We start from the raw sequence: 12,718 nt of genomic DNA, 5'->3' as shown, positions 1-12,718 counted from the left end.
GGGCAATAAACCTGTGTCTTTTCTTCCCCACCGCAAGCCGCTTTAACAATGCAAATCATCGCTGAATGTTGTCGTATTTGAATAATTTGTTATATATAAGAAGCTTTCCCATGAAATGCTTTTGAGAAAGGACAGTGTATTAACATGTTCTTTTTTTTTATTTTATTTAACCAGGAAATAGTCTCACTGCGATTCAGAATCTTTTTTACAAGATAGTCCTGTCCAAGGCAGCAGCATCATAGTTTTGACATACAGTAACAAACTGCAAACAAAATTAATACAAAACAGAAAAATTACATTAAACACTAAGAAAATCAGATTTTTTTTTTTATTTGTCCATGCTCTCAAAATGATCCTTTCAAATCATTTTTGACCCCCTGATTTTTTTTTTTAATCTAGTGCCATTGTTAGGCACATTTTTTTTTTTATGGCCCCCAGAGGGTGAGGGGGGGGAGGACACAGACATACACATTCAGAAATACCTTTTCTTGGTTTTTAGACCTACTGTCACTGCAAGAGAGGAAAGAGAGAGCTTGGTGGGTGTTCACTCTGATGATTGACTCTGAGGGTAAGCAGTGTAATTAGTGGCCTGACTAATGGGCCGAGCTACTAAATGAAGGGAGGCAGCAGCACAGCATCTTCCCAGCTAAAGGAGACAGAACGACAGAGACAGAACGACAGAGACAGTGCTCCGATTAAACAAATACAAAACTGCAAATCCAAACATTTCTGGTTGGAAGGATGGCAGTAAACTGTTCCAGCTGCAGACTGAAATATCTCAAGAACTATTGGCTGATTAATTAAGATAAAATATAATATATTCACGGTGCCCAGAGGAAGAATCCTAATTACATTGTCTTTTCCTGTTACACCACCATGAGGTTCACTTTTTTTTTTTTCAATGTCTTGGCAGCTATTGGTGGGATTGCCATTAAAATTGATAATGACATTGACCAAATACCCGTACAACTAATGGCATTTCCATGAGCCCCTGCTGTACTCTGGGTGCTAATTAGTGTTGAATGCTATAACACTTAACTAAGATGATAAACTTAGTGAAATTTACGCCTGCTTAGCATCGTCACTGTGATAATGTTAGGATGTTGACGTTAGCATTTATCTTAATCTACCCAATCTACCCAATGTGAGTCAAGTGCAGATGTGAGTTGCGCGTGCGTCACTTTGCAACAAGTAGCCTACAAGATGCTAACTAGAGACTTCTGTAATGTCAATACAATAGAAATCCACCTACGTAGTTCGTTCACAGCTGGCTACAAACTAGCAATCAAACACAACAAAGGCTGTCAGTTGAATGGCGTTTTCAGCTAACGTTAGCAATCAAACAATCATAGTAGCTAAAACATATTTGAAATTATTTCCATCTGCCGTTATTGTTTGTAATGACAAAAGTTTGATTCATGGATTTCACAAATTTCAGTATGACACGCTATGCCGTAAACCATTTAAATCTGAGCATACACAACTGACATCCGCACTCTACTCACATCGGGGAGTGAGAACGGTCTCACAGACCTGCATGTCTGCCTTTAGTCTTGTTTTTGTGTGAACACGACAATTTTACGTTGAATTTAAACTTTCTTTAGCTTCCAGTAAAATTTTAGTACAAGCTAGATTTTCTGGCCAAAGCTGGGCACAATTAGTGTTCAGGATTTAAAATGAAGGCAATGTAGCAGAAAAGAAACAAGAACGTGGCAACCATAACAAAGTAGTGGGAGCTTTGTGTATAAAATAGTTTGGAAGAATTTTGTCTTTTCGCTACACGTTATTGTCTTTTTTGTCTTTATTTGACAAATGTTCTTGTTGTTGTTGTTGTTGTATTATTATTATTACTGTTATTTTGTTGTCGTTATACGGTCTTTTTTATCTATTTTTTTTTTCATGCTAAAACTGCTGCTGGAATTTTTAATTTTCTCACGAGAGTCCTCCCAAAAGGATCAATAAAGAGAAGTCTATGTGAAAAACACATTTTAAGTGGTGAAAACTGCAAAAGGGAAGGGAAATTAAAGACGTAATCCAAGAGAAACCCATTTCTCCGCTCATCCCCTGCAGACGTACAAAAAAGACAGGAGGGTTCTTTTTAAAGTTAACCTAATATTTTTTATGGTCACGCAACCACATAATAACACTGATGGACCCATTTCTGCTCCATAAGAAAATTATGCATCACTGTGGTTCAGCGTGGTTCGTAAGGACTGAGTCACTTCTTGCAGATTCCCATTTATATTTGACGTGGGAGCTACATGTGTCGATACAATGAAGTGCATGTGTGCTTGTAAATACTTGTTGGAAAACTTAGTCGTGCACACATCCACTTAATGTTTGTAGTGGGCATGTGTGGGCGTGTTGTCTCGTCTGTGTGTGTGTGTGCACATGTTTTTTTGAGGGTAGCGGTGTTAGAGCAAGGATGTGAGGTAATAGTGGTTTGTTGCTTGCGGTGTAATTAGTGGTGACTCAAATGAAAACAGGAATGATTTCATTCAGGGAATGCCACACTGTTAATGGTCCCTTCACATCAGAATTGTCCACGGATGCTGTTTTTCTGCATCATTTCTTCATTGTGCTCATACGTCCGTTTGTGCACATGTCTTCACATTCATGTTTTTTTTTGCATGTCACCTTGGATATGATGCATGTGTTGAGATATAACCTGATCTGTTATGTTCCTAGCATAGTGCTATGGGTTGTGTTTAGCTGTTTCTCACCCAGTTAGCATGTTCAAAACATCTTTATTAGATTGTTTCCTATCCCACTGAAGGAGAGGTCTGATTTAAATAATTTCATTCCCATAGATGACTCCTTCACGCTCTCTCTCTCTCTCTCTCTCTCTCTCTCATCCCCTCATCAAAAGGTCTGCATTTAATCATTGCAATTGACTCTGGCCTTTTCAAGGACTAAGAGAGAGAGATTAGTGTGAACATGTGTCTGCGTGCCTATACATCTGATGTAACAGCGACCTATTGGGTGTCATTTAGCTTGTGCAACAGGTGACCGTAAACCCCCAAACTGTAGCCTTTAGTTCTTCTTAACAGGGTTTTTGCAGCAGAACAGGTCATAACGTCTGGGGGGCCTGTAAACACCCCCCCCCACTAATTTATCTAAACAGATGAGAATCAGATGATCTCAAATCATATCATAGAAAATCTTTCCTTCCCCATGCAATCTTTCCCCAGTATTACAGAACCTGACTTTGTGATTGTATGAGCCACAGGAAGATCTAGTCTGTAATTGTGTAACAGCGATTTTCAGCGTATGTAAGCTTTGTTCAAGGGCAGACGGTGTGTCTCGTTTGCTCTCAAGCCCAGGACACGTCTGAGAGGGAGGGAATAACTGAGTGTAGGATTATCAGGTGAGGATCCCAGCCTAGCTCCTTTTTCTTTGAAATTCTTTTATTAGAATAAGCCCTTGTGACTTACCATCTTGTTTTCAAGGGGGTCCTAAACAAAGTACAACAAAGAAACTTTGCAGATATACAAACAAGATAAACAGAACAAAGCGCTAATAACCAACTAATAAAAAAAACACACACAGAGCCTACGATTACAACATAATAAATAACAGGTAATAATGATCATTCAGAATATTTGCAAGCATTACTGTAAAATGTCAGTAGGATTAAATGGTTCAGTATACAGAGAATAGGGAGGATCCATTCCCGGAGGTCACCAGTTCAGCTTAAAGACCCGACCTCTCACTTTAAAGCCTGCTCAGCTGTTTGCCTAAAGACTAATAGCAATGGTTCATAGGAAATGTAAGTAGGAGGACAGAGGTCATGTATGCAGGGATAGGATCAATGCTTTGCCAATAAAGCATCTGTCTTGTGCGCCCAGTCTCGTCTGGTTTGAATCATCATAACAAACCTAACCAGCAGTCTGGAGCTGTGCGTAAGGTCCTAAGTGGCTGAGCCAGCAGAGAGACAGCGGTTTCTACTACCTAAAAAAAATTCCTTTTCTCTTGAACATCAGAAAATAAAAAAACAACTCTCTCTTGCCTCACATGTGCCTCCATTTGTGAGGAAGATGCTCCCTCTCCTCTCTGTTCACATGTTCAAATCGAAAACCATAAAAACATGTTAAACATTAAGGGAGAGAAGGATAGTTTCCTCTTTCTTCTTCCTTCCATCCTCTAAGAAAATGGCCTTGGTGCTCATTTTCCCCCCATGAATTGTAAGTGAGTGTGTGTGTGTGTGTGTGTGTGTGTGTGTGTGTAAAGGTGGGTTTGTGCATAAAGGAAAAGGGTTGAGTGTGTGTGCTCTAGAATGGGGGATCTGGCCGACAGATTGAGAGCAGCTTGTTAGAAAGAGGAACAATGAGGCCACAGCCCCTTTCCTGTCCTCTGTTTTGGTCCGTTGCAGTCTCTTTTTCCTTTTTTTCTTATTTCCATCTCCTTTCAAAACACATTCTGTTTTCTCCTGCACTTTCTGTACTTTACCAACTATCTCACTTTGCTAGTTTCACACATGTTATGTCTTTCCACCCATCTTATCTTTTACTTTGACCTCTCCTCTATTCAACTTAGATCTTTCTCTCTCTCTCTCTCTCTCTCTCTCTCTCTCTCTCTCTCACTCTCTTCACACTTCCATCCTCTTTCCTAAGTATTTGCTTTCCTCTCTTCTGATGTTTCACCCGCTAAAACACCTTCCTCGTTTTCTCCCCCTATGTACACCCGACATTGTATATACGCACCTGTGGACATACGTGTCTCCCTACACATACATGTATGAACTGTAGGTGCTGTGTAGGCACAACATGGAGATGCCTTGAACATCTTAAATGTAATCATGGTTGATGTCTAGGACATCAAACAAAGATTACAAGTTACAGATGCACATTGGAGAAATATTTTTTTGCAACTGTCCAAGGTAAAGAAAAAAAGGCTAAAAAAAAACTGACCTGCATTCAGTTTTTTTTCCATTTAGGCATTGTAACAGCTGTCCACTCCACATAAGCAACATTTTTTTGAAAATCTATAGGCAAATGTTACAAATCTATAAAAATGTAACTTGATCTGTAATGCATTTACCAACATCTTTGAGATAATGCAACGCTAACATCTGCTCTGCTGTTTAAGGGTTTTTATCAGATTTAGCATTCTACTTACTGTATATCTAACTATGTCCTCCCACAATCTTCCTTCTCTCTTTACGCCTCCCATCACAGGCTGGAAAAAGTGCAAAATGTGGTTCAGTCCATGACAAAACTATGGCCTTTAATAAACTAACAGAGCCATATTATAAGTAGTCTGTACTTTCCAAAAAAATACAGTACATGGCTATCACTTAACCTCACTGTCATACTTGACCATCGTGAAGCTTGTGAACCGGCTGTCCCAGGCCCCCTTGGCCTCTGCACTGCGTTATTTTGACAGAGAGCCAAATAGACTGACAGACGGACAGCCCCCCACCACCCTCCTAGTCCAGCTCTCAGCCCCCTTTTGTCTGCCTGTCCTGCAGCATTACCACTATGGTTGTAGTCCCCTAATTGCTCTGAACCCTGCAGAGACGGAAGACCATGCACAGGGTTGGGAGGGGTCTTGAGCCCTGATGAGGTTCTTTTCCTCCACTTTTATCCCTTCCACCGCTCTACTTCTTTATTTCTTTCTTCTACTCAGACTTTCAATTAAAAGTGTGCTCATTTGGCTAAGAGGCTGTTGTATCTCTCCACCCTCTCATCCAAGCTCCATTCACGTCTTTCTCTGCTGCTGATGTGAGTGTCTCTGGAATAGACAGCCCCTCACTATAGTTACACTGGCATGTAGGAACAGATATGGTGCTCATGTAGATCTTTTTTTCCTGTGGTTGTTTTGTAACATTCTTTGTAGATGCAACTTCTTAGTTTTAAGAAACTGTTTGAGTGAAGCTTTTGTTTTTTTACCATATAAAATTAGTCCAATCACACAGAAATTACTCAACCATTGGCCCTGGGATGTTGACACAATTTTATTAGCAGATGTCAAGAATTATTGTAACTATTCTGTACTACTGAGTCTGTTATTAAACCCCCTAAGTTGGCTGTATTCTTCTCGTCTCAGGCACCTCTGCAGCCGCCCCCTGGGTCTTCGGCCTCAGTGGTGGCAGCCGCAGCAGCAGCAGCCGCAGCAGCATCGGGGACGCCCCAGTCACTGAAACTAACATACCCAGAAACTTTGGACCGCATCAAGGAGGAGTTTCAGTTCCTCCAGACCCAGTACCACAGGTGGGTGTTTTGGCTTTTGTGTTTGTGTGCATGTGTGCGTGCGTGTGTGCGCGCACGCGCTGGTGTATCCCTCCGTGTTATTTGGCATTTAAACCAATAACAGCACTGTGTTTAAAAAATGCAAGGCACTGTGTTGTATCCCGTTCGCGGTATTAGAGAGCCCACGTAACTTCTATAAGAGGCCCGCCCTACGAAGCGGCTCGATTAGTTGGGGTTAGGCATTGACCTAACGTTGGTTAACGTTAGGATAGCCTTGCCTGCCAATAGTAGTGTATGAATGCTATTGAAAGGCAGGCCTTTCTCAGATGTTGCGTGGGTTCCATAATAACGCGTCAGGTACAGGTGAGAGGATGAACTACGATTCAGGAAGGCTGGTTTGGGTATATCGATGTGATTTCAGAATGATCAGAACACTGCACAGTGGTTTTAATACTCAGAGAGGATTTTACAGCTTTATAAAGTTATCACAAAGACAATCATTTTATGCTCCATCTGGACGACTGAGTGGAATTTTTTCCTGTTCACAAAGTAATCCACCAGGAATGTGCACCTACGTGCATCCGGCTGACCAGTGCAGTGTGTTGCCAAAGGACTTTACATGGAGTTGTGGTTTAATTATTTTGCCCGACAACACGTCATTTATTTGGCCTTGCTTTATCTACTGTCTTACATGTGCATGCACACATACATACATACATACATACATACATACATACATACATACATACATACATACATACATACATACATACATACATACATACATACATACATACATGCACACACATTCAAGCTCTGAGCACCACTAAGCCATATGCATGTATAAGTTTAAGTATATGAAAAATATGCAGGCTTCTTCTTTTGCATTACTGTAGGGTGTGTTTGGATGTGATGGAATGTTCCCAGAATGCCTTTTAAATGTGGGATTTGGGCTGGCTTTGGAGTCCCAGCCTTCTCTCTCTGTTCTCGTGGCAAATCTTCACAGGGTCCCGACCCCTCCCTTACTCTTCTCCCGTTATCCTGCTTTGATTTAGCCGGCCATGTCGTATCATGTTGGTTCACTTCTGATATGTTTGTTGTGTTATCTATTGGTTGAACTTCTGGCACTGGTTGTTGCAGATTAATTCATGAACATTTTCAATTTAGGACAGTGAGTTATTTGTTTTTATTGTCTAGACCTAAAACTAAAAATTACTTGTGCCTTTAAATCTTTTCCAAATCCCTCTAAATGAAAATGATTCAACCAAAATGATCTCAGAAACACCCTTTGTGGTTGAAATGTTGTCATGTCTATGTATGATAACATGATTCTTTTAATCTTTTTTCTGAATGTTTTTAGCCAGCACCTGGGGGAGGGGGGGGGGGGACTATTATCCAGTTGTACCACACGAACATAACCAACGGCAGAAGCTGTGATACTAACCACATCCTTAGCTGCTTTTTCCTTTTCTTTTTGATATCTTGGTCATCTGGATGCACATTGACTTTGACTGGGTGTGAGAGAATGTCTTGTGTGTAATCAGTGAATCAGTGGAAAATCCAAGGTCATCACACTGTGACCATTTTTGAAAACACCCCACAAAAATATTTGCAGAGCTCCCGTGAACCACCTTTTGAGCAGTACTTACCTAGACAAATAAGGCTTTCAGTGAACGTGAGTCACCCCTGAATCTGATGGTTGAGACGGTGTGATCAGCTCTGCTGGCAGCAGCCGTTCAACGTTACACCAAGTGTTACAGTTACAATACACTTGGGGCACTTGCCAAACATGGGTGCTGAGGACTAGCGAGCAAAATAAACAATAAATGAGTCACGAGAGAGCAAGAGCAAGCTTGTGATTCCCTTGGCATCTTCCTGATTCTATACCACAGCGTGCTGTTTAAGCAGGCCGGCTTCAGGTTTCCAAGAAAGCTTTGTTCAACCTTCCTACACACTCTTCCAACAGCCCACAGGCTGTGAGACACTCAGTGCATTTACATGCAGTTTTAAAAAAAACTGCTATATTCGGGTTAAGGCAATACCCCGATATCTCAAACGCCATGTAATGTTAAATCTTATCCTGGTTAAAATCGGAGACTCCTTCAGTAACTGGGGTATCACTGCATGTATACACCAACCTTGACTGGGCTATGATTGGTTTAGGTGTTTTTTTTTTTTTTTTAGAGCTGCAAGTAGTTGTCATTGCTATGACACCACACAACAAAAAAGCGTTGTCTGAATTAACGGGACATCGGCAGAAAGAGCCTGTGGTCCTTATGTTTGACTCCCTGCTGAGGCAGTTGCAAACTCCGGGAGATGGCTAAACCGATAGGTCCATCTCCGGGGCTGTCAACGCTGTGTCTCGGCAAAAAAGTGGAGGAACTGAGCAGCTGCCTCTGGCTAACGTTAATGTACACTAGTTGGCTAGCTAGCTGGCTAATTCCACCCAACACTGGTTACATATAACGTTCTAATCATCCGGACAAGATGTCAGTTGTCTGGCGTGAACACTGTGTTCCTACGCTGTGACAAAAATGTCTAAATGAAGTTGTTACATTTTACTAGTGAGAGTTATGCTGTCATTCTCCCCATTCCTCCCCGCTTGCGATAGTTTTTTGCTACTATGATCACGCCAATACCTGCCCTTCAATAGCATTCGCACACTACTATTGGCCAGGCTTCCATGCTTATGCAAGGTAACGCAACGGTAAAGGTCCCACCCCTGTCCAATTGGCTATCCTAACCTTAACTTATCTAGGTCAATACCTAACCCCAACCAATTGGTCTGCTATTGAAGGGCAAGTAACTCTGAGTAACTCTCAAAAGCAGTTAGATGGACGGTTTGCTTTCCAGAAGTAACCTAAAAAAATTCAGTTTTGAAGATGTCCAGACAGATAGCGGTCAGTTGGTTTAGCGATGACCTTACTTAGTCTTTCGGACCTCAAACAGAGCAAAACACAAACACACTGACCCTTTCACAGACTCCCAATCTGATGCATGTGCTTAACACATACTTACACATGTACAGGCCTCACCAATGGTCTCCACACACAAATAAATGTTCTCTAGAAATAGCAGGGCTTAGTTGTGTATTTTGTCTGCAGCGAAGGTGGCTGGATTCTGATAGTTGGATTAGAAAGCAGGAAAGAGACGGAGGGAAGGGATTTGTGTGTGTGTGTGTTTGTGTGTGTGTGTGTGTGTGTGTGTGTTTGTTTGTGTGTGTTCTGCACTTGCTGCCAACACTGCCACACACACTGTTTTATGTTGAATGTCTTTGCCTTTGGTGCTGTTGGTTGGATAAAACGAACAATTTACACCTTTTTAAAGTAATTGTGACTTTTCATCATAGGTGTATCATCTAATGAAAATAATAATAATAGCAAAACTGAACGGATAAGTTTACCTAATTGATTAGTCATCGGCAGATAATTAATTGGCCATTATTTTGATAATGGATTAATTAAAATTTGTTTTTTATGTCATCGGTATGTCTGTAACTTTGTAACCTGTTTTTAACATCAACAACATTAAAGTGCTCATGTTATGCTTTTTGGCTTTTTCCCTTTGCTTTTGTTGTGTTTTATATCTTTTTTTGAGTGCATCTAATAGGTTTACAAAGTGAAAAAGCCCAAAGTCCACCCCAATGGGACTTACCATCTCTTACAGAAAACACTGCTCCAAACAGCTCTATTGTAGTCCAGCCTTCACTTCTGTGACAAATGTGCATCACTTAATAACGCACGTTACAATGCTCGCCTAGCTGCTAGCGTGGCACGCCCTCATACTCTGCTTCCGACTAGCTTGTAGTGCGCATGTGTGACTCCTGACAAAGATGGAGTAGAAGTGAGATGCCTCACTCTGGAACTTAAACAGAGAGCTCAACATACAGGGTGAAAAGAGGAGCTGCAGCAATGTGTAGTACAACATAAATATGGTGTTTTTTGAAAATTAAACCATGTAAACCTATTCTGATATAACCTATAAATACAATAATGAACATGAAAATGAGCATAATATGAGCACTTTAAATTAAATTTCCCTCCTAATAGAAATGCCGGTTCACCAGAGCTGAGTGGTGTATGTATATAGATATAATTAGATAAATAGTCAGGATTCCTCTGTGTAACTGCCCGTCTGTCACTTCCCGAATGATGAAATGATATTTGCTTTAGGGAGGGCTGAGGGTTTGTGGGTTGGTTATAGTTACGTGTGCATTTTATTGGTGTGCTGGTTTGTATGCTATAACCTCTGCCTGTTTTAATTCTGTGTGCGTGTCAAACAAATATTAAAAAGCTGCTCTTACAGTGAGTCTGGTACGGTTGGCCTGCTATTGTGTGATAAGATACCAGTTGTGTGTGTGTGTGTGTGTGTGTGTGTGTGTTCTTGTACACAACCTTGAGAGACGATGAAAGCGTACGCGGGCGAGTTAGGTGGGTCCCCGGTGGTTGGGTGTGTTTTAGTAGAGACTTGGAGAGAAGCTGAATGTTTTTCCAGTGGAGCAGAGAGGAAAGGTTGATCAATAATTAATGTGATGTAAAGGGAACATTCATATACCTGGAGGCTGGCGGGCTAAGTCCTTACACTGTAAAGGCACGACACCTATGCAGCTACTACATGGCGTGTGTGTGTGTGTGTGTGTGTGTGTGTGTGTGTCTGTGTGTGTCTGTCTGTCTGTGTGTGTGTGTGCTCTTTACTGGCTGGTTGCTCTGTATTTGTATAGCATTTGTGCCAGCTATGATGCTTGTTTGCCAAAACAAAGACGGACTCCAGACTGCAGAACAAGTTAATGTTCTGAATTGATGGTGAACCAGACTTGGTAGCAGCATGTCAGGATTATTAAGGATCAGAATGGTTAGTGCTGAGTAATTTGCCTGGAAAGGTCTTTACATTGAAAATGATAACAATGTAGTCAGGATGTATGCTTTTGCTGTGAAATGTAGCACTGACACAATTGGTCGTTTTAATTAATTGGAAACTGAATGAATACAAATTTGGGCAATAAATTCGGTTTTTTATCAATGTCACAATTTTCTGCTTTTCTCTGTTTTATGTCATTTAAAATTGGGATTTGAGCTGTTGACTGTAAGACAAAATAACATGTCACCTCAGGCTTAAGGAACTTTTTGATGGACATTTGCACTATTTCACAGTCCATATTATTAAGAGATCAATCAAGCAAATAGACAACAGATTAATAGATAATGATAATAGTTATTAGTTTTAGCCTCAGGTACATGTGTTTCACTAGTGTTGTATTTGATACCGTCCCATACTTGCCATTTTCCTGCACAACCCTTAAATGAACAATAACAAATGTTATCAGTGTTTGTTTCTAAGCACAGGACTTGTTTTAATAGAACCGTAACAAGTTACTAAAATCATGATTTTTGATTGACAAAATATATACAATAAAATAAAGTAACTGAGAATCTGACTGATCATATAATACCAGATTTACTTGTCACTGCAGTCGCAGTGCTTCACACGGTCTTCCAGTTGCTTCTCAAACTCGACACTTCTCAAAAAGTGTTGAGTTTTAGAGCTGCACCCCCGAGCCCCCTCTGCTCTGTAGTGTGTATTTGTTTAGACCAGGCACACAGTTAGCTGGTGGAAAGAGAAGTTTTAATTTGTTTTTCTTTAACTTGTTTGGGGTGCTGTTTGCCCGACACTTGTGGGAAAAACATTGTACTTCTATGGTTTACCGAAAAATTATACAGCTGATTTTCATTTTAAAAAAGTCTATCATTATTTTATGAACTGGCACCAACTGATTGAATAATTCAATTTCTGTAGTCCTGCTCACACTAATGCCTTTTTTGTGAAAGCAAAGCAGTGGTCTTTTGAATTATATGTCTGTGAACACAGTTTTAACAACCAAACCAAAAAAGGACAAGTGTTTTATATAAAAGACAAACTTTAAAATGTCTTTGTTCCTCAGGTTAAATAATCAATGAGGGAATAGTGAAAATAAAAGTATTAACAAAAACAAACACTCAAAAGGAAGGAGTTGGTATTTTTACAAGACCCAGTAGCCGGTTTCCAACATGGAGACTAAAAAAGGCACTCTGCACATTTCTGCAAAATGCAGGATCTTAATTAGATGCTTCACTGTCTGTAGGCTCTCATTAGCGTGTGTGTGTTCATGCCTGTGTTTGTTCAGCAGGTTTGTGTGTGTGTGGGTGGGTGTACACATTGTGTGTGCTCAAGTGTGTGTTTTGTTTCTGTGTGCCTACATGCCTGCAGTATATGCTCTAAGTAGATTGGTTTAGTGTGTACAAGCACACATACACACACCTAAATGCTTCCATGCTCCAAGTGGTATGTTGGTGTGTTTCAGTTTGTGTGTGTGTGTGTGTGTGTGTGTGTGTGTGTGTGTGTACGTGTGCTCAGTTAGCAGTGCAGCACTGACAGAGCTGTCTGAAGGCTGGCAGGCTGCAGATTTGTAGCGCATTCGGCTGATCATCTAATCTCCTGTCACCACCAGTGAAAGATTGGACGCACACACACACACACACACACACACACAC

The 12,718-nt window shown here is 40.8% G+C and overlaps 1 protein-coding gene and 1 long non-coding RNA gene across 6 annotated transcripts in view; one reads left to right on the top strand and one right to left on the bottom strand.

The window, feature by feature from the left end:
• Positions 1-9,993, bottom strand: part of LOC117951121 — a 14,494-nt gene extending 4,501 nt beyond the window's left edge. Inside the window, exons 1-2 of the long non-coding RNA XR_004658059.1 lie at positions 9,863-9,993; positions 1,480-1,483 (exon numbers count right to left, since the gene is read on the bottom strand). This is a non-coding gene — a long non-coding RNA (uncharacterized LOC117951121). The remainder of the gene's footprint in view (positions 1-1,479; positions 1,484-9,862) is intronic.
• The window catches only part of LOC117951120 (transducin-like enhancer protein 1), a 43,118-nt gene that overhangs the window by 11,460 nt on the left and 18,940 nt on the right, over positions 1-12,718 (top strand). For 3 of the 5 annotated variants that reach the window (XM_034882663.1, XM_034882665.1, XM_034882666.1), the window contains exon 2: positions 6,025-6,212. In XM_034882663.1, coding sequence (XP_034738554.1) covers positions 6,025-6,212 — 188 coding nt within the window. The remainder of the gene's footprint in view (positions 1-6,024; positions 6,213-12,718) is intronic. The other 2 variants (XM_034882668.1, XM_034882664.1) reach the window with 1 other exon arrangement.

The sequence above is a fragment of the Etheostoma cragini genome, chromosome 9 (assembly GCF_013103735.1).
Source record: "Etheostoma cragini isolate CJK2018 chromosome 9, CSU_Ecrag_1.0, whole genome shotgun sequence".
NCBI classification, from domain to species: Eukaryota; Metazoa; Chordata; class Actinopteri; order Perciformes; family Percidae; genus Etheostoma; species Etheostoma cragini.
Note: the sequence above shows the minus strand (reverse complement) of the source record. Positions and strands in the feature narration are given on the sequence as shown.